We start from the raw sequence: 22,975 nt of genomic DNA, 5'->3' as shown, positions 1-22,975 counted from the left end.
TCTCCCACAGTGCTTTGACTGTGATAGGGACTTAATAGATGATAGCCTTAATTTCATAGTCAAGACCATGCTAGATATGACAGGATGTTATGTGATTACAGATTCTGTAGAGAAACTGCTAGGAGTTCGAACAGCAATTATTTCAGATTAGAATGGTCAAAAGAGAGTTTATTGGGGCACCTGGCATCTGCCTTCAGCTCAGGTCATGATCCCAGGGTCCTGGGATTGAGCTCCAGGTCAGGTTCCCTGCTCAGCAGAGATTTTGCTTCTCTCTCTTCTTTTGTTCCTCCACCTACTCATGCCTGCACATGCCCTCCCTTCTCAAATAAATAAATGAGATCTTAAAAAAAAAAAAAGATTTTATTGAGGGAATTTAGCTTATTATATTAAATCACAACATTTAAGATAAACTGAAAATTGAAGTGTTTAGGACATAAATCACCTTTAAATATTTTGGATTGTCTCACTTTACTGGGAGTGGGTGTAGTGTATTTACTAATGGTAATAAGCCTTTACAAGAAGAAGAGAGTATACTATTAGTATTTCTTCAATTCTTGCATATATCTTGAGAATTCCCCTGAAGTTTATAAGGGTTATTTCTCTAATCAAGTAACTAGTGTCAGGTGACATTTAAAAAAAGAGAGAAAAAAGCCATTTTCTTTCTGCAGCAAAGTGCTTTTGTTAAAGTTATTCCTATTTCCTTAAGACATTTCATGCAATTGTGACTATAGATTGCCAGATAAACAATAGGATTTTAATTGGGCACTAAAGAATATCAGAAGATACACATCAGTTGAACTTATATTATCAGTGGAAATTGCAAATTGAGGTTGTTTTTGGTTCTTTTTTTCATATCAAGTTTTTTATTCTTAAAATGTGCTTTTCTTTCCTTGTACTGATCAGTGATGTCAAAAGACAGAAGAAATAATTTTTGGTGTACTCAGAATTTTTTTTTTTTTAAAGATTTTATTGGGGCGCCTGGGTGGCTTAGTGGGTTAAAGCCTCTGCCTTTGGCTTGGGTCCTGGGATCTGACCCCACATAAGGCTCTCTGCTTGACAGGGCGTCTGCTCCCCTCTCTCTCTCTTGGCCTGCCTCTCTGCTTCCTTGTGATCTCTGTCTGTCAGATAAATAAAATCTTAAAAAAAAAAAGATTTTATTTATTTGACAGAGAGAGAGAGAGAGAGAGAGATTACATGCAGGCAGAGAGGGGAAACCAGCTCCCTGCTGAGCAGAGAGTCTGATGTGGGGCTCGATTCCAGGCCCCTGAGATCATGACATGAGCCAAAGACAGAGGCTTGGGGGTATAGCTCAGTGGTAGAGCATTTGACTGCAAAGACAGAGGCTTAACCCACTGAGCCACCCAGGAGCCCCTCAGAATTTTTTTTTAAAAGTCTTTGGCCTCAGCCCTTATTTGAGAAAACCAGATATAGTTCATTTATTATTTCCAGAGGTTGATGAAATTAGTATTTTTGAATAAAATATTAGACAAGATTAATATGGGCCAACATTTTTCCCTTTCTTATAAGCATTTTATAATTTATATAACTTAATGAATCTATTACCTTGAATTACAACATTTTAATTTGTTCTTTGTGATCTTTGTTTTTTTTTTGTTGTTTTTTCGTTTTTTAAATATTTTTTATTTATTTGTCAGAAAGAGAGAGAGAGAAAGCACACAAGCAGGCAGAGGCAGGCAGAGGCGGAGAAAGAGGCAGGCTCCCTGCTGAGCAAGGAGCCCGATGTGGGACTCGATCCCAGGACTCTGAGATCATGACCTGAGCCGAAGGCAGCGGCTTAACCCACTGAGCCACCCAGGCGTCCTGTGATCTTTGTTTAAACTAGGTTATACTTCTTTAGTATACTTGGCTTAATTGTTGAATTTCATTTGTAGTCAATATTAATTGCAGTTGATGATACTTCAGTTAATATAATTCTTAGCTAATTTTGAGATTTTTCTTTTATTAGAATGCATATATATTATTTCTACAGCAAATCACTTACATCACTGCAAATGTAACTTAATAACAGCACAAATGTTTACTTAAAATTATTTCAGTTTATTATGGTTAGCAATATGCAAAAGTTTCCAAAGTTTATATGTGCATGTGTATATATGTGAGATTAAAGTAACATTCTGTTCCTTAGCTTTGCTGTTAGTAAGTAGTAATAATTTTTCAGCAATAAGTTAATGACAGTAGAGTTATTGATTGTGCTATTTATTTATTTATAAAGATTTTATTTATTTGAGAGAGACAGAGATAGCGAGAGCATGAGCAGGGAGTAGAGGGAGAAGTAGACCCCTCCTGAGCAGGGAGCCCAATGTGGGGCTCGATCCCAGGTCCCTGGGATCATGACCTGAGCTGAAGGTAGATACTTAACTGACTGAGCCACCCACGTGTCCTGACTGTGCTTTTTAAAAAGAAAATATAATATCCCTGGTTATCAAAAATATGTCTAGATGTCCAATATTTTTGAAGAATATACTTTGAAATATAAATTCCAAAACTTCAGATCAATATAGATTTCAAAGCTGATCTTGATGTTTCCTCGTGGTATAACAATAACTGAAATAAAGACATTAAGGGAGAAGGAATTATAAAGCAGTTTCTTTCCTTTCAGAATTGTGGGAGACAATATAAGCTTTCATTCTGAGACACTGAATATTTTGGTATCATGCTTTATAAAATTTGGGGAATTTTAGAATAGCAGTTACAATATGACTTAATAAAGTTTTTTGTATTTCAGGAATCTTAACCAAGAACTATGCTTTTTCTTATTTTTGATATTTAGAGATTATTTTCCCTAGAGTTTATCCATATTACCTTTTTTTGCATATAGGTGAAATTTCAGATTTAGATGAAGAGCAGGAAGCATTTCTGTTGTTGAAAATGGAAATTAAATTTCTTTGGAGTAACATTAATTGGCACATTACTTAGGTACTTTCTAATGAGGATGTTGCATTTTTAGCTCTTAATGTTTTAGATCTTCACAGGCATGAAAATAAATTAGCAGTATTCTCTGCAGAACTAGCCAAAAACCAGCTAATAAGTATTTTGAAAGTACTGATACCAGATAGATATTTTGGAGATTCTGTTAACTGTATTATGAAGTTACCTAATATAGTGTTATTTACAAATCTTTCTTTAATATAAATCGAGTGTGAAAAGTAATACAAAATATGAATGGACCACATAATGTGACACACTTGTGTTTTTAGGTTAGTGCTAAGATAACTTCACAGTCATTTCTTACATATCTCTTTTGATTTGCACAAAGGCACATACTAAATCTTATGGAATATGTGAGCAACTCATAAATTTCCCTCTGGAATGTTATGATACCTTTATTTAACGTTTTAAATTCTAAAATAAGACCTGGTAAATAAGACTACGTTGAATATATGATGATTTGATAATGCAGACCTATCTTTGTGTTTAATGTTTTTCTTTTCTTGTAAACTCTGAACATGCTGAGTGCTATGTATAAAAAATAGCTGAGAGTGTATTAAATGGTACTATACTTATAGTATGTACATTTTCATCCACTCTCAGACACGATGTGCCTTGTGATACATAAATATATTTAATGTGACTAATTGAAATGTGATTAATATGAGCAGGAAGGCCTAATAATTTGAATGAAGAGATAAAATTTATATATATACTTTCCTTTGCCTACTTTCTTTTAAGGGGTGATCTTAACTTTGAAATAGAGGAGTGGTCTATTGAAAATTGTGTGAACATGTAGCTTTTTAAACTACTATTTACCATTAGTAACCCTTCTTTAATTACTGAAATGTTTGTTTCCATGTGTTAAAGAATGTTATATTACCTATAGTTGTATTGCAGTCAGTAAGAAAAATAGAGGGATGTTGGATAACTTGTCATTTTTCCTCTTCCTTCATTTTCTCTCCACTGAGAGAGAGAGAGAGAGGCTCGTGTCTATATTTTTTTGTGAAGGACAAAGAGGATTGTGAGGAGAGTCATAGGATGTTATTATTAGAAGAGATCTTCATTTTACAACAGAGTATGGAGAAATACCTACATAGTAAAAAGCTGTGAATGCTTCCCATTTCCTTTCTTTTCAGAAGGTTAAAAACTTTTGTTTTGTGGTTGGAAGAACTAGATATTGTTGCAGTCTCTGCAGTTTCTGCAGAATTGTTTGTTTTCTTTTTTACCTTTATCTATCAATATTCAGGTAAATAGCAGTCAGATTAAATGCTAATCCTGTGGAAAATAGTGACCCAACATTTCTAGAGTACTCTATTTAATGTTGTGATTTTTCTTAATTTAAAATATGTGCATGTCCATTCTTTGAAACCATACTGTAAGTTTTAGGTGACCTTCCCAAATATTTTCTTCTTTGGAGGAAGTGTATTTTTTTTATTATGCAGTATAGGCTATATTTTATTACCATTTCTTTTCTGAAGGATTAAAAAAAACCACCAAGATGGTAAATAAGTAAAATTATTTTATTTGCAGTTCATAAGTCATCCACACATTTTTCATAAAACTTTTTCTAAACATTGTTAACCCCTGTGGTTCTCCTAAGGAGAATTAACAGTAACAAATTATATGATTTAAACCACAGTCTGAATAACTTAAATAAGCTGAAACTAGTCGACATGTGACTGATATTCATAAATGAAAAACGTTGGCTGTCCTGTAGTAATCAATGCATAGCTACAGCTGGTTGAAGGGGACCAAATCCATTGAAGAGGCGATTTGGTTCCATTTTACCAGCTCTAGCAAAGCATTGCAGTGCTGCTAGTTTGGGATACGAAAGAGTTTAAATGCTTTTTATTTGTACAATTATGGTTATGGACTTTCATCAAATGTTAGAGATTCTCATATCAGTACTTCAGTCATTACGTGTCAACTTTTCTATTTTGAAGGCAGTTTTCCTACTATTTCCTACTTGAGTGGAGCAGAAGTCTTTACCCTTTAACATTTCGTTGATGCATTAAGGAATTACCAGTGTACAGCTTTGCATAATTCTTAAGTGTAGACAATAACCTGTTTAAAACCAACAGCATTTAAAGGAACAAACAGACCTTGATGTATTTCGGAATACTATTTTGTATTTATCTTTGAGGCAGTGAACCAAGGAAGTATGCTAATAGGTTAGGGAAGAGTACTGGTAACCCGTCTACCACTGCTCCTTTAATTAAAATTATACTTGAGGGTAATAGCAAGCTGCTGACAGGGAGGGGGTGGAGGAAAATGAACAGCCTTAAGAAAGTACCTCTGCCCTTTGGTTTATAAATAGATCACACGTGTGTTCAGTGTATTGCTTGGACTTGTGTTGAAAGGAACTACGATACATGCCAGATTTTTTCTTTGTTTTTGCTTATGTAGTGTTACTAATCATAGGTTAGTAATTTAACCCTTTTCAAGGTCTATTTCCCTGACTGAGTTCTCCATCGTTTTGGGTACAGATTGCCTAGTTACTTCCATTATCAGCTTAATAATACATGGACTTGCAGTGCATAGTTATAATCAATAAATTTGAGTATTAAAGTCTACTACATGAGTAATATTTTAAAAGTCAGTACAGTAGGTGTTTTTTATAATATGATTTGTGTTGCATTTCAGTATCAGGGAAGGGATATCTTCTGAAATATAATTGCAAAATAAAACTTTGAGATACTATGGTTTGCCTATAAAGTAAGTGCTCTCACTTACTTTTATAAGTAACTCACTTCACCTATAAAGAAGCAGTTACTCTTTTGAACTAAACTGGAAAAAGGCTGACACTATTTCAGGCAGTATTCAAACAGTTCTCATATTAGTATATTCTGCATCTGTTGATTGGTAAGTGTCATGCTGCTGGTGAAACTCATGTAACTACAATTCTTTCCATTTATTCTAATAGAAATGAAACAGGTGTTAAATTGCCTGGACTTAAGTGCTGAAGATAGCAATAAAACTGGCTTCTATTTTTACTAGTTATATGGGAGCTGTTTAGCAGATCCAGTTGCTCAAGTGTGCTTTTGGATGGCAGTTCAGTTTCATATACTGGCCATATTGGGGCAAGGAGAGGCCATGGAAAAAAAATAGTACAGCATTTGATAATGTCAGCATCTGTTATCCCTGTCAGAGAGACAGTTGAAATGTTTGAGTTACACCAGTGTCAGCAGATGCCCAGAGTTTACTATGTACTCAGTTAAAAATGAACAGCTGATCTAAGCAATGGATGTGACATTTTAGAATGATTGAAAAGACTCAGATATGTTCAGTTAAACTTGTAAGCACTAAAACCAGTATATAATCTTATTTTTTAAAATGAATAGCAGTTGCTGTCATTTTATTTTCTGAGGATTACGTACTCTTAATATTAGAGCAATAAGACTTTGACACCAGGATGTTTTAAAATAATTTAAAAAAAACTTTCATGCCTACAGAATAATGGATAAAATTGTTCTATAATTTTATAATGCTCAATAATTTTATAATGTTATAAATCATGAGTATAGTAATACACTTTGTCTAGTTTTATAGGGAACCTGTACTTTTGACATACATATTTTCAGTTATAACTGTAGTTAACCTTATAGCCATTTCTGTTCAACTTGGGACACATAAGAATTTTCATTTATCATTGTGCTTTTTATACATGTCTGAATATTCCAGTTGAAATAATACTTTTAGAGAAATGATTAGAATATATGAATATTAGTATTTCTTTTTTTCCAAGTCTGTTGAAGCATGAAGCAGGTACTGCTTATTAAAGTATTGAGAGCAGCTTTATTATTTATTATTTTGTTAATATATGTCTATTATACAAAATAAGTTTTGTATAAGGTACAAAAAAATATTGTGATACCTCCAACACAGGACAAATAGTGGACCCTATCATGTTTGTAAATATTGAATTGCTGTTGCACAGTACCACTGAAAGATGATTATTCTGTCTGTGTAAATTGGTTACTTGACTATAGCATTTTCATTTTATGTTCCCCTTTGGAGAAAGCAGATTCAAGGATAATATTGATAATTTATTTTAATTATTTGGCAATCTTTACCAATGTGCCCTGTTAACCTACAATTATGGCCCAGAATTTTATCATTTTTCATGCATAAATCTTAAGTTTTAATTTATTCTACATACTGACAGCATTTAAAGCAAAGACTGGGTTAAGGACCTGATTAATTTAAGAGCAACACCACCTTTTTTTTTGAGAATAGATTGTTACTTAAAAGATAGTCTTTTCCAATTATGACTATGTAGCTTTCAGAAAAGCTTAAAACAACAAAACTTGCTTCAAAAATTCCTCTAATGTCAGTAGACTACATACTTATCAATGTATCAAGAAAATTGTTAAAATGTAATGATGTCAGTTTTTGTTATATTTTGTTATTCTTAAACCAGTTGACCCTACTAATATGATATATACTTTAATTAAGATCATATTATGAGACAGAACATAGGTCATGTTTATCCCTCTTTTGTTCTAGTAATACTGATTTCTGTATCCAAATTTTAATCATGTACTAAATTTAAAAATGTAAAGCATAGTGTATTTTAAACTTAAAAGATTTAAAAGGAGTTTTATGATAATTTTAAATCTCCTTAGTTAAACTTTGTTTTCTTCACAACATAGAAATCTTTGCAACATTTCGTTTCCATCTAAAAGTAGTAGATACATTTTTATGGTGTTAGTATTGCCAAAGGTCATCTTTTTGATACCAGGTTAATTTACCATATGAAGGTCATTCACATAGAAAGAAGCAAGGGCTTCTTTTAGCCGCAGTGTAGTTCCCTCCTGGCAGTTTATTGCCTACCAAAAATACATACTTCTTTACATTCCATAGCATTGTATGTTCATATGGGTACATAAAGAAGTATGTACTCTGAGTAGGTTTTACTAAGTTGTTAGCTGTAAAAACATGAAATGTTTTATTTTCCCATTTGTTAGTGAAACATTCAGCTTACTGATACAAAGTCGTGGTAGATCATTTGCAGAGACTGTCAAAGACTAAACCATAGCAGATTTACCTGAAGCATGGCATTGGTGCCATTTACGGCTCCTTGTTCTTGGTGGGCATAGATACTTCTAAACACTAACCAGTTATCTGTTGAACTTTGTCCTGGTCTGGTTGTTTTTGCAAGAGATTCATAGAATCAGTGGAGTCTTTACAGAGTATTATTTCAGAAATTGGTAAAATCAGTCTAGTGTTTCTTCATAGTCTTCAGAGAGAATTTCTTCTTATTTTGTAGTTTGCTTCTAGATCCTACAAGTAGATAGTAATGAATTCAGTGCAAATTCTTTTTACAAACTAGATGTCTTATTGAAAACTTAACCAGTTAAGCAATTAGTACTATTTCTAATATTGACTGTAAAGTTGAAAGAACAAGGAGAAAAACTAGATCTTTTTAGAGTGAGTGAACTGAATTTTTAAAGGTGATGGACTTTTTGTTATTGTTTTAAAGGTCACAGAGAAGGAACTCATGATTATTTGAAAACTTTTTCTCAATCCTTTGTCTTTATTAGTTACTTACCTGAATTTTGCATTTGGTGCCTTTTTGGGGGGGGGGTTGAATACACATTTGAAAATATGTATAAATATCTACTTTTGGTGAATTTGGTTCTTTTGATTCTCTAATTTTTTAAATAAAAGGATAACTACCAGAATAGTCAACTTTTCTAAAGTCTTACTGAAAAGAATTGAAAGGTGTTAGCCTGTGGCACAGGGTGTTTGAGCATAATCATTTAGCTTGAAAAGACATTATAGTTGGTGAGTTGCCTTTAACTTTTGTGGTATTAAAAGGTTAATTTAAAAGAACACCATAAGAAATTTTCACATTTGGGAAAGGAGAAAACAAAAAGGCAGGGAGAGTAGAATTTCTGCAGCCTGTGATGAAAAGTTGGTGCAGCTTCTAGAGGGCAAATCAGAATGTAGCAGTACTGGCCCAGCGTACAGCAGTTTCAGCCGTTCAGTATTGGGATTTACCAAGCACATTCTAATTTATTTTTGTACCAACTAAAAGTTAGCATTAAGAAGTATTTTTTGATCTGCCAAGTCTCTTGGTTGGCTAAACCTTTTAATAGACAGTTAATAGTTTTTAAAACGATGCATACTTTCAAAGCAGGATATGATTTACTAAGGATGCAAAGTCATTATTTAATCTGAAACAAAGACCAAATCTTTAGTAATGTCAGTTACAGTAATGGATTTGTACATTTTTGGGATCAAGAATTATCTGCCAAGTTACTTGAACATGCCTTTTTATGCTGCATAAGCTGTCTGTTTGAACTGTGAAATTAGGCAATGCCTAGATAAACTTTAACAATAGAAGCGTGTATCGAGTCTATAATAGGTAAGCATGCAGAAAGTCATAAGCATCCTTAAAAGTGCAGGCCTTGTGATACTGTTACCTGTAAGCTTAGTGCCATGCAGCATTTGCAGGAGGAAGAGAGATAATGACCTAGAGAGCCACAGCAGCAGCAGCCATCTCCTCTTGATGGTTCCTTCATTCTATTCGCTGATTCAGCACTTCTTTTCATAAGCCGAAGGAAGCAAGGGGGCCGGATCAGTGAACATAGAACCTCACCTTTTAAGATACATTTGAAAAACAAATTAACAAACAAAAGAACCCCAATAAGCCATCTTTTTCCCTCTCCCTTTCCTTCACCTTAAAAAAAAAATACCCAAGCAACAAAATTGAATTAAAGTTGGCCATTTGATTTGGAAGGTCATATTACCAGTATTACACAGATACGAGTACCTTGTATCTGCTGTACAGAAAGTTAAGCAACGAAGGAGAGTTGATATAATGGCCAAGAAAAGGAGCCTTCGCTTATTTTCAGATGAAATGCTTCAGAAGAGGGGAGAAAGTTGCAGGAAAGTTAATTTTATAACCTAAAAAAGAAAAAGCCAAAAACAAAACATGCCTCACTCCCCCCCAAGTAACTAAGCATTCACCCTATTTTCCTCTGCCCACCAGAATACATTAGGTTCTTCTGACTTCTCAGGAAATATTCTGTATCTTTCTTGCTGTGAAGTTGTTTTTTTGGGTTTTTTGTTTGTTTGGTTTTGGTTTTTAGTTTCCAGAATTAATTGGTAGATCTGCAGTGAAGCCACCTTGTCATATCCAGAGGTCAAGTCTGCAGGCAAGGTCAGGACTTCCACATGGTCACTACAGAGGTTAACTTATATTCTTCTCTCAGTGGCCACTGGCTAAACTGTTACAGCTTTATAGGCAGCTAAGCATTTGAAACATGCACTCCCAGGCAAACAGGCTCTCTTGTGCCTCTCTCTTCCCTGACCATATTTAGTCAACCATAGCAAAAAATAGTCTCTCAGCTGTCGATTGTCGATCCAAAAGCTGAGGAAGCCTCTATCTTGCTTTCTGCCTATTGATTGTTCATCCTGCGGTCCAAACACTGCTTTGCCATTTGTTCTGCCCTTTTTTTTTTTTTTTTTAAAGCACTGCCAAATAAAGCGGTCTCTCATGTTTCCACTTACATTTCCCAGATTTTCACTGAGCTTGCGCTGAGACTAGGAAAGCCTGATGTGCCTGTCACTATACTTAGAAGCACTGCAGAGAAAAAAAGGGAGGAGGAAAAATATTATCCTGGCTAGTTGCAAGACAGTTTTGAGACAGACTTGGAATAAGTAAAATCCCTCTGCTGCCAAAATATATTTCATAACATAACTTTTTTGTTGGTAAAAAAATATTATGGATGATGATACTTTACGTAACTAAAGGCTTGAAGAGATTTTGCAGGGTTATCTTTAGAGCTAGTTATTACTACACATACATTTTAAATTTAAGGAATAATATTTAGTGGAAAATTTGTAGAAATGGTAAGTAAAACTTATATACTAAAGATGGAGAGAGATCAGTAAGGGAGAAAAGAGTAGTGTGTAAATGTTAAATCTACTTAAAACTTAATTCCATGTCAGTTTCAGTTAACTTTTTGTAGTGCTTAGATGAGAAATAGGTTCTAGAATGGTTTTGAATAATTGTGTACTTTTATGTTGAAACTATATTTACGTACAGAACTACTAAAATTCTTTTTTATTCCATTTTCAAATGTAAAGTATTTTTTTCCTTATTTTAAATCTTATGAAATGTCATTTAGGCATGATTATTTCTGCTTTACCAGACACTATGAATTAGTCATTAACCTAATCTATAACATTTCTAGTTTACCAGAGACTATGAAACACTCATTAACCTAATCTGTAATGTTGCCACATAATAGTATATGCTTCAGAGCAAAAATACTCTTGCTCTAAATTTTAATAGCATATTCATAATATATTCTAATGTTGAAATTTATTTTTTTAACCAAGAAGAAAAGAGTATTATAACATCAAATCTAACGTAGTTGTGGATATACAGTTTTAAGATTTTAAAAACCTAAAAATGCCCAAGGGAAACTCTGTTCTTCCTAAACCATATCTATACCTTGTTCTTAATTCAGATACAGTGTTCTATAAAGTATTGATTCAATTCAGAATTAAGAAAAACTATTACCAGTTTTTTAAGCTCATTTTCCTGAAAGGGAAGTTTTGTCCTTGACATTCTTTTTGTCTTTAGCGTTTAGTACCATAGCAGGTGAATTATTTTGGATGGCTATTTTAAAGCAGTGACATACAAAGTGCTTCTGTAGATATTTGACAGTTTTGAAGAGCCAGCTTTCCTAGATAGTGGAATACTTTTTACACATACTGTGAGAAGATGACACATGTCTCAGTTTAAGATAGGTTAATTTTCAGGTTTCTAAATTGCCTCATTTTTTCCTAACCAATTTTTGGCAGTGAAAGGTTTTTGGTTGTTGTTATGGTTGTTATTGTTTTTGTTTTTAAAGCAAATGTGAAGTGCTGGGTACTCTTCTAAATCCTTTAAAATTTTCATAACAACGTCTTTGAGATAGAATCTGTGATTCTTCTCACATTTTATAGATGAGGAAACCAAGGCATAGAAGTTAAGTAACCTGCTCAAGTCACCGGCCATTCCCCTTGCTAATGACAGAATTTCGACCAAGCTAGTTTGGCTTCAGATTTTGAGCTCCTTACTGCCACACCGTACTCCTACTCTGGTCTGTAATAAGGAAACCAGTTAGGGAATTACCACTCTTGAGGACTTGGGAGTATACCAAAAATTTAACAGGTTGGTAATCTCCTTGTCTCCCTTACATTCAGAAAATGTTTGTTCATTTGATTGTATCTTCTTTTGTTCCATTCAACAAAACTTTGAGCTTCTTTTACTAGGCATACAAAGGTGACATAAAGATAAGTAAAATGGGGCTCTGGCTTATACATGGAAGGAGAATTAAGAACTGACGGGTCATTTAAGAGATAATTTTGGTTGTCTTTAAAGAATTCTTGAGTATTCAGCTGTACATCTTTTCTGCAGCCTGAATTGTTGCATATCTCTTTCTCATTTTGAGCTAAGTTCTATATTACCAAATTCCTACTTCATGAAATTAGGCTAGATTAATGAACCTTTTAATTGTGGTATCTGTCAAAAAAGAGTTTGGGGTGGACGGAAATAAAAGCCCCTCCCCCAAAATTTAAAAACATCTAACTAATGCCTGTTCACTAGCTGTAAGTAAATGAAATAAAACCCAGCTATATTCATTTATTATTAAAGTGATTACCATGGATAGCATCTGGGTATTTATCTTTCCAGGCTTCTTGTCTGCATCCATTCAGGTGGAAGTGGGAAAAATATGTTTAGAATATCACATACTTACCTACTTTTAGTAGGTACTAAAGAACTTCTGCTTGGGATCGATCACCTTTCTTTGTAGTTTCCTTTATGAATTCCGGACTAACAGACTTTATTAGCTTTATTATTTGAAGGATTGTTCATTAACTTAGCAAGCATTTAGTGAACACCTAGTGTGTGCTGTAGTGCTATTCTAATGTTTTTTTACATTAATATGTAGGACTCCACAGTTTAGCTATTTGGGTTTGTTTAGAAAAACGTTGCCTGTCTCTGAAGAAAGATTATAAAGCATGGCAGGCCCTAAAAATGGACCTAGTGCTGTTTGATTGCTACATACCAATGTAGACAGCTGCTTGTCCCTCTACTTCTTAGAACTCATTTGTTCATCATTCAGCAAACGTTTTGAGTATTACCATGTGCCAGGGATTATACTAGGCACCACTGTTAGTTGTTCCGGAACTTAATGCTTCTTTGGCACTCTTCACAAATGCCTGCTTAACTGGTAGTAAGATCTTATCTTTCAACTATCCCTGTCCTTATTAACCTCTTGGAAAACAACCAGACTGAGAATGAAAGAAGAGTATTTGGGCATTAGGGAAAATACCTCCAAATCTCATATACTGTGCTCCATAGGTGAGAGCCTGTTGATGCAATGAAATTATTAATATGCTCAGCTGGTAACACCCTAGTCCCAGCAAACCTGTGGGCCTGGGTGCTTGCAGCAGAAGTCTCCTCTTCGGGAACACCAGCGCTGCAGGGGACAGCTGGCATGCCTGGTTGGATTGTGGGCTCTTCAGATTGCCCACCCCACGTAAGTGGGACTAATTAACAGACTGGATTGGTTCTGAAGTGAAAAGTTGCTCTCTGAAAATCTGAGTTTTACGCTTTAATATTAGGATTTGGTGGACTTTATAGAATGTGGTCTAGAAGGGACTGGGATCATAGTTGTCACTTCAGACAGTATCCTGGAATTACCATCTTTCTTTTGCTCTGATACTTCAGTTACATATTTTGTACTGAAAGGAAAAAGCAAAAAGATAAAATGTACTGAGAGGGTAGAAAGACAGTGGGCTTTCAGGAATACACACATATTTCTGTGTAAGTGCTTTACTAGCTTTGCGAGCCATTGGCCCTTCTTTCTGAGAGACTTCAGCTTTCTCTAGCTTTTTCACTTAGGAAATGCACAGGCCCATAAGAACAAGTTACTGATGGCTCCATCTCCGTGGATAGCTTATGCCCGGAGAAGGAATTGCTCTTCTCTCCCTTTCTTTCTTTTGAGTTGTTGGCAGCATAAAATGGGAAGGTACTACCATAAAATTGGAAGGAATGTAAGGTAGTGGGAAACATGGTTTCATATGAATCATCTTCTCAAGGATATCTATTCAATAATGTGACTAAAAAAAAAAAAAAACATTTGGTAAAAGCATGAGCCACACCTTATAATGTAAAACTTGCGGTCATATTTATAGATCTTGGCTATAAGAACTAAAGTAGCAAATATAAAAGATTTTCACATAGTAAGCCTAAATATTATTTTAGTGTTTTGACTTAAAATTTTAAAATCTAATATATATGCAAAGCTAAGTCAAATACTACTACAAAGCTGGGGCGCCTGGGTGGTTCAGTGGGTTAAAGCCTCTGCCTTCGGCTCAGGTCATGATCCCTGGGTCCTGGGATTGAGCCCTACATTGGGCTCTCTGATTGCCGGGGAGCCTGCTTCCCCCTCTCTTTCTGCTTGCCTCTCTGCCTACTTGTGATCTCTGTCAAATAAATAAAAATCTTTAAAAAAAATACTACTACAAAGCTTATAATGAAAGAACTGTGTTCTGCTTTATCCCTCCCTCCCTACACCCCCTCCCCAATAACTTCCAGCTTATCCTGCAGTTTTCCAGATTTATCAATTGTAGATATATACTGATTTCATGTCATGAGAAATGAAGGTTTAAAACTATTGACATCATCTAATACCACTATTTCTTTCAATATAATCTGTCACAGGTTTTGCTTAAATCACTGTTTACATTATTACCTTATAACTACATTTTGTTTTTAATAAAACTTTTTTCCTCACCTAATTTAATACTTAAATCTTCTAAACTCACCAGAAGAATCATAAAACCCTTATAAATTCCATTTCTCACATAGTCACATATGTAGAGTACTAGATAATGTTTGGCATTGGCATCATGATTATGCCAAATCCAAACATTCAGTAGTACAGGGTGGTACCAGTACTTTTCCCCATTAAGAATCTGGAGGAAAAATTACATAATATCTAGCATCTTTCTCTTTCTCTTTTTTAAGATTTTATTTTTAAGTAATCTCTGTACCCAATGTGGGGTTCGAACTCAACCATGAAATTAATCGACAGACCTGTACCTCTGGGGCAAATAATACATTATATGTTAATAAAAATTAAAAAAAAAAAAAAAAGAGTCACATGTTCTATCAACTGAGGCAGCCAGGTGCCCCTATATCTAGTATCTTATTTTACTCCAGCAAAGGAGGAAGACTAGAATTCTTGTAATTACTGTGAGCGAACTAAAGCAGGAAACCTGAGCTTTGTATGAGATTTAGGGGTTTGTAGACTCTCTCAAAATTGTAGGGCGGTGTAATATAAAGTGCATTTTCTCTGAGGAGGGTGCTGTAGAGTGAGTCTGTAGTTTTCCATAGGTTTCCAAAGAATTCTCTCTCCCATAAGCAGTGATTATAACTTCAGTAACAGCCACTGAAAACTGCCTTTTAGCTGTAATTCTCAATATACTTTGGGTTTTAAACCTGTTTTAAAATCTGATCAAAAGCAATTTTAGAGGTTTTTGGATCCTCCACAGCCTGTTCTGAGATATCTTGGGCTTCCTATATGGGATTCATAGACCCCTACCATTAAAAAAAATACAGTCTGGGCATTTTAGGCATTTTCTCATTATTTCAGAGACTTACAGTTTCATTTATACACTCTTATTCAGGCATCTTCAGCCTGTTTCTCCATGTTTGTAACATTTCTCTGTTTCAGATTTTTATCTTCCATAAATATAAACCTTAGGAAAAACTATCCCAATATGTATCTTACTATCATTTCTTGCCTTTTAATACTCTGTTGGCATAATTTTAAAAGCATTTCTTTTTTTAAATCCTCTGTTAGGAGTGGGAAAAGCTCTAATGTCTAATATATGTATATGAATGCAGTCCATGCCAAGTCTAACACTCTTTATAGGAGCAGTCATTTTCTCAATCTTAAACAAAATAGTAGATAAATATATTAAGGGAGGATTTTTCCAAATTTTATGAGTTTTCTACATAAAATCTTTCTATTAAGAAAAGTTACTGGTATATGATAAGAAAAGTTACATCTAATTTTATTTTTCTTTTTTGGGAGTGAGCTAGGTTTTTCTTTAAGATACATCATTTCTTTTTAAAAAATTCCTTTTTACTTGAGTGTAGTTGACACACAGTGTTATATTAGTTTTGGGTGTACACATAGTGATTGAAAATCTCTGTATGTTATGCCATGCTCACCACAAGTGTAGCTACCAACTGTCCCCATACAGTGCTATTAAATATCATTGACTTTCTTCTCTATGCTATCTGTACTTTTCATCCCCTTGACTTATTCTTCCCATAACTGGAAGCCCTTATCTCCTACTTCTGGCAACCATCAGTTTGTTTTCTGTATTTATAAGTTCATTCTGCTGTTTGTTTATTCATTTGTTTTTTAGATTCCACATGTAAATTAAATCATACAGGATTCTCTAACTTGTTTCACTTAGCATAGTATCCTCTAGGTCCATCCCTGTTGTTACAAATGGCAAGATCTCATCCTTTTTATATCCAAGTAATATTCCATTATATATACACACAACACATCTTCTTTATCCATTTCATCTATCAGTGGACACTTGGATTGCTTCCATATCTTGGCTATTGTAAATAATGCAGTAAACAGGGGTGCACATATGTTTTTAAATGAGTGTTTTTGTTTTCTTTGGGTAAATACCTGGTAGTGGAATTTTTGGATCATATGGTATTTTTATTTTTAATTTTTTGAGGAACCTCCATACTGTTTTCCACAGTAGCTGTACCAATTTATTTTCCCACCAACAGTACACTAGGGTTCCTTTTCCTCTATCTCCTCAGCAACACGTTATTTCTTGTCTGATTTTAGCCATCGTGACAGGTGTAAAATGATGTCTCATTTCCCTGATGATTACTGATTTTGAGCAGCTTTTCATTTGTTGTACATCTGTTTGTCTTCTTTGGAAGAATGTCTATTCAGGTCCTCTGCCCATTTTTTAATCAAATTCTTTGTTTTTTTGGAGTTTAGTTGTATATATTCTTTGCGTGTTTTGGATATTAACCCCTTATCAGATACACATATCTTCTCCCATTGAGTAGGTTGCCTTTTTGTCTTACTGATGGTTTTTTTTGCTGTGCAAAAGTTTTTTACTTTTATATAGTCCCGATAGTTTATTTTTAAAGGAGTATCACTTCTTGATAATTACTTCTCCTGCTCTTTTATGTTTTACTCTTTGATGGTGTTTAGGATAACTGTCTTTCTTGCTCTGGAAATAATTAATCCATAAATTTTAAATATTAAATTATAATTACCATTTTGTGTGTTTTGATTTCAACTAGATTTTGCACTACTAAATGACATATATATTATTTTTAACTGCAATTCATGATAATCTACCAGTTACATGTAATTTGTCTTTTTATCACTATTATTCCTACTTTGTTATTGTTGTTACCTGGCTGTTCTTTATTAACTCTTTCATTAATAGATACTATTCAGATTGAACCTAGGAGTTTCCACAAGACCATATTTGTCCTTGTTAGGAAATATTTCTTTCCCCTTTGGGTTTTTTTTTTTTTTTTCTCATAATGTTTTCCCCTTGTAACACTCCCATTCTAGTTTGATTATATTCCCCAAATGGTGATAGTTTGTTTACCTCTTAAAGCATCAAAAAGCTGCACATTAGAGATTTAGAAAAAAATATAATTCATTTGTCTCTGAGGGCACAATTTTTTTTTAAGATTTCATTTATTTATTTGACAGGTAGAGATCACGAGTAGGCAGAGAAGCAGGCAGAGAGAGAGGGGGAAGCAGGCTCCCTGCTGATCAGAGAGCCTGATGCAGGGCTTGATCCCAGGACCCTGAGACCATGACCTGAGCCAAAGGCAGAGTCTTAACTCACTGAGCCACCCAGGTGCCCACTGAAGGCGTAATTTTTTTAAAAAAAGAACGTTTTTATTTGATTTTAGAAGTTTCCTTTATATATTTTTTCTAAAGAAAATAATAAAATATTTAATTAAATATCAAATTACATTAATACCAAAATCATGTAAACTTGATTTGCAGTGCAATGCGTGTTTTACTATCTAAATTACCAAGACCATGGATTGTGGATGAGAAGAAAGATGACGGTTATACTGCTTTGCATCTGGCTGCCCTTAACAATCACGTAGAAGTGGCCGAACTGTTGGTACACCAGGTAGGAAAACTGTGCCATAATTTCTAATTTAATTTTAATTATTTGGACCATTACTGTTCATTTATTTTTTACTTCACCAACTGCCTGTTGGTAGGTTATGGTAAAACCCCATGAGGATGCAAATTCAGATATGGTACATATTCATTCTTCTGCCTACACTGGTTCTTGGATGGAGGATAGTGCTCTGTGTGTGTAAGGGGGTGGAGAATATTCCTTAGCCCTGAAAATTCTCTCCTACACAGTTCCTGGATTGGTCCTATGACATAGGCATCAATGAACAGAGATTTTCCAGATTTGCTGCCACTGTTGTAGAAGTATCCATCAGCCATAGGACCAAGAACCATTATGTTGGTATCTAAGCTCATGTGGCCAGTTGCCATCAAGAAACACCAGGCTGCAGCCTGGATTTGGAAATTCAGGTCATGAAAACTGCTGGACTCCTGGAGTCTGTGGCTGGATAGCAGCACAGGTTAACTTCAGTCATTTCATTCATCTCTAAAATAAGATGACATTACATTTTTATGAGTTTGGATTTTGAAGGGAACTTATTTACTGTAGTTTTATGATGTTTTTCAGCAAAATTTATAAATACGTATGTCATAGAGAAGCATTAATTACCAAAGAATTATCTGTGATCTCTGTCTGACTTCAAGGAATTTATAGTCTAGTTAAGAAGATGAAATAGCAGAATTCAGTGAATTGTCCATTATGTGTAATTAACGTCACATTATAAGGTAGATACTCCCTGAACTATAGAATTCTAGTTTAGATTAAAAAAATAGTTCAAAAGTTAAACTTTGTTTTACCCTGCCATTTTAAGGCTTAATTATTATTATTGTTTTTATTGAAGTATTGTTGACACGCAATGTTACATTAGTTTCAGGTATATAACATAGTGATTTGACAATTGGAATGTTGTTCATTAAGCTGTGCTCACGGGTGTAGCAGTCATCTATCACCATACAATGCTATTACAATACCATTGACTAGTAAGCCTTTATTATTAAAGTTACTGTTGTTAGCATTGGTAATTGTGAGAAGTTCCTTTTCAATCTAAAATACAGATAACTGACGTTATGCCAGTATCACACTATCTTGGTTATTGTTTTTTAGTAAGTCTTGAAATCAGTTAAAATAAGTCCTCCAAATTCATTCTCTCTTCTTTCTCAGAATTACTGAAGTATTTTAGATCTTTTTCCCTATAGATTTTAGAATCAAATGATAAGTTTCTTTTCCTTTTTTTTAAAAAAAATGTTTTATTTACTTTTTTGACAGAGATCACAAGTAGGCAGAGAGGCAGGCAAAGAGAGAGGAGGAAGCAGGCTCCCTGCTGAGCAGAGACCCCGATGCGGGGCTCGGATCCGAGGACCCGGGGATCATGACCTGGGCCAAAGGCAGAGACTTTAATCCACTGAACCACCCAGGCGCCCCAAAATGATTAGTTTCTGTTAAAAAGTGTTGGCATTTTGGGGCGCTTGGGTGGCTCAGTGGGTTAAGCCTCTGCCTTCGGCTCAGGTCATGATCCCAGGGTCCTGGGATCGAGCCCTGCTCTCTGCTCAGCGGGGAGCCTGCTTCCCTTTCTCTCTCTCTCTGCCTGCCTCTCTGCCTACTTGTGATCTCTGTCAAGTGAATGAATGAAATCTTTAAAAGAAAAAAAAAGCTTGACATTTTAATTGCTCTGCACATTTTAGATTTATCTTTTTTTAAAATTTATCTTAAAGTAGTTTTTCACGCTATTGTAAATTATATTGTTTAAGCCTTCAGTTTCTAATCGTATATTGTAAACATACAGAAAAACAGTTGTTTTTTGTATGTTGATCATATTTCCTGTGATTTTGCTTCAATTACCATAGTTCATTAGGGGATTAGAAATTCTAACCACAGTGAAATACTACTAATCTGCTACTTCTATGACCTACCAATGAAAATGACCAAACTTAACCAAATGTTGGTTAGGGTGTGGAGCATTTAGAATTCATATACATTGCTGGCATTTTACAAAGCAGCCATTTTAACAATAATTTGACATTTCCTGATAAAGTTAAACATGTATTTACTGTACAACCCAGCAGCCTCCCTTCTAGTATGTACCAAGAGAACATTTGTACACAAATATTTGTACTAAATATTTGTAGCAGCTTTATTTGTAATAACCTCAAACTGGAAGCAAGCCCAATGTTTACGAGCTAGAGTCTAGGTAAACGAATTATAGTATATCATACAATGAATACTACTTTGGAAAATCTAATAATGGAAAAGTTTAGGAAACTTTAAAGAAAATCCCTTACTTTCTGCATTTAATGAGAATAGGCATGTTGGCATGAGACTATTCAAAGTGACTGAAGCAGGCAGCTTTTATACCTTTTAAACAAATAGTTATTTGGGGAGAATTCACAAAGGGGTTTGCACTTGGCGTAGCAAATAAACGAAGTAACAAAGTTTATATAGTCAGTTCTTGGCCCTTAATTCTTCATCTCTGGCAATAAGGATGCCTTATACCCTCCAGGTGCAGAGAGTGATAGCCTTCACAGGGAATTTATTTCCTGCTTTCAGAGGAACAAAGGAAGGCCAGAGTGTCCTTGCACTGGCTGGACTTTAATTCAAAATAATCAGTATGCCAAGGTAGCAGTACATTGGGACAGTCCATTCTGAATCCCATCATCACACTGGCTCTGAAATAGGTTGTACTATGACTGTGTTAGAGCTAAGGAAATGAGCATAAAATGGCAGAATGCTTGCTTAAGTTCTTGAAGTTTTAGGTCCCTCTGTGCCAGTGAGCTCAGGATTTTGCTTCTCCATTTCTTTCCTCTGTTATTGGAATCAGCTGTTCTCATATAGTGCTGTGACTGTCCCAGGGCCCTGGTAGGACTTTTTGCTTTCCCTTTAATAAGTATTTTTATGTACTAATTAATTAAACATTGTCTTCTCACCCTCCAGCTAAGTTCCTTTTCACTGAATAAGAGCTCAGTCATGCAGCAAGAGGAGGTGACCTTATTAGGTCATTAAAGTAAATCTAAATCCAATATGAAGAGTCACTAATAGAATTTTTAGGAAATATTACTTACAGTTAAAAGGAGCTAATTATTTCTATTGCTGTGTAATGGAGATTGAGAGGGAGCTGTGTTTAAGCCCTATAGTGTTCATGGTTGTCAAATTATGAGTATGTAAACTTTGTCCTTCTTGTTCAGGGTAACGCTAACCTGGATATCCAGAATGTGAACCAGCAAACTGCCCTGCACCTTGCTGTTGAACGACAGCACACCCAGATTGTGAGGGTAAAGTATTTACTAACAAAACTTTTACCTTGTAGTTGTGTTTTAACCAGACAGATTTCTAGAAGGTCTTGAAAATCATTCATAGTTCGATTTTTCAAAAGGCATAGTTAGATATAAAAATCATTATTTTAGGCTAATATTTTGCCTCAGTTTGGTAAAAAGTTTTAATTTATAATAGAGAAAATCTTAAAACTGTGATATTCAAAGTCTGTTATATAATTTAGTTGTCAGACTTGTGACTTCCCAAAATACTAAATCAGAAAATTTCAAAGTAACATATAAATTGGTTTTTAAAAAGTACATTCCCTCTTAATTTATATAATTGAGAGTGAACTACAGTGAAAAGTTTTGGCTGGACTTTTGCTGCACAGATTCCAAAAAAGCTGAAATATGTATTTTTATTTGATTAATCTGATATTCCAGAGAAAATATTTGAAAGATTATCGGTTTAAAATTTTTTTGTAGAACAGTGATTCTTAAAGTTTAGAAGCTGAACCAGCAGCATCAGCATCACCTGGGACCTTGGTAGAAAATTCTTGGGCCCCACCTCAGACCGACCAAATCAGAATCTCCAGGGGTGGGAACTAGCAATCTGTGGTTTAACAAGTCCTTCAGGTAATTTTCATGCATGTTCAAATTTGAGAAACACTGTCCTAGAGTGACATTTTATGTAAGCTTTTTGGAACAAAGTAAAACAAAACAAAACAAACAAACCACCCCAAAACAGTAATTTGCCAGTATGGGTAAGACCATATACTTGAGATTGGCTTCTGTGTATGGTATTTTTCTAAAACTCTGACAGCATTTGTTGAAAGGATTAGGAAAATCAGTAAAGCTCCGTAAGTAAAGTCTTAAATAAAAAGTTATATTTACTACTTAAAATATCTTTGAGGTATATCAATTATTCATTTTATTTAAGATGTTGTAGTTTAGGAGACACTTGACCTTTATTGTTATTTAAAATTCCTCTTGCTCAGACTGAGGGTTGCTGGAGGGGAGAGGGGTGGCAGGATGGGATAACTGGGTGCTGGGCATTAAAGAGGGCACATGATGTCATGAGCACTGGGTGTTAGATAAGACTGATGAATCACAGACCTGTCCCTCTGAAACCAATGATACATTATATGTTAATAATTGAATTAAAATTAAAAAAATTTAAATACTAAGAAAAATTCCTCTTGCTAAAAATTCATCATTTATCTGGGATTTTTGGACTTTCCTTATGACGATATATTTGGAGAAAATTGACCAAAGAGAGTGGAATAGATAACTTGCTTGTTTCTTTAAGTAGTGGAAGAATTTTGAACATTTATGATTTGGTCCTATTGGAAGTAAATTAAAATATCCCAACTCACATATCTGAAATATAGGAGAAAAAGGAGGTGCATGGCTGGCGCAGTTGGTAGAGCATGCAACTCTTGATCTTGGGGTTGTGAATTCGAGCCCCACATTGGTTGTAGAGATTACTTGACAAAATCTTTTTTATTTTTAAAGATTTATTTATTTATTTGAGAGAGTGAGTG

General features: G+C 34.6%; 1 protein-coding gene and 2 long non-coding RNA genes across 4 annotated transcripts in view; 1 reads left to right on the top strand and 2 right to left on the bottom strand.

Moving 5' to 3' along the window:
- The window catches only part of LOC309847890, a 407,011-nt gene that overhangs the window by 119,669 nt on the left and 264,367 nt on the right, over positions 1–22,975 (bottom strand). The gene's annotated exons all lie outside the window — the stretch shown is intronic.
- Positions 1–22,975, top strand: part of MIB1 (MIB E3 ubiquitin protein ligase 1) — a 131,249-nt gene that overhangs the window by 84,604 nt on the left and 23,670 nt on the right. Inside the window, exons 13-14 of the mRNA XM_082698744.1 lie at positions 18,045–18,177; positions 21,366–21,452. Coding sequence (XP_082554870.1) covers positions 18,045–18,177; positions 21,366–21,452 — 220 coding nt within the window. The remainder of the gene's footprint in view (positions 1–18,044; positions 18,178–21,365; positions 21,453–22,975) is intronic.
- On the bottom strand, positions 4,459–10,310 carry LOC309847923. Its single transcript, XR_014302724.1, has 3 exons — positions 10,087–10,310; positions 9,431–9,556; positions 4,459–8,235 (listed from the first exon to the last, which is right to left on the bottom strand). It is a non-coding gene; the product is annotated as an uncharacterized lncRNA (long non-coding RNA).

Source organism: Mustela nivalis (genome assembly GCF_964662115.1).
Source record: "Mustela nivalis genome assembly, chromosome: 14".
NCBI lineage: Eukaryota > Metazoa > Chordata > Mammalia > Carnivora > Mustelidae > Mustela > Mustela nivalis.
This window is presented reverse-complemented; position numbering and strand designations above follow the sequence as displayed.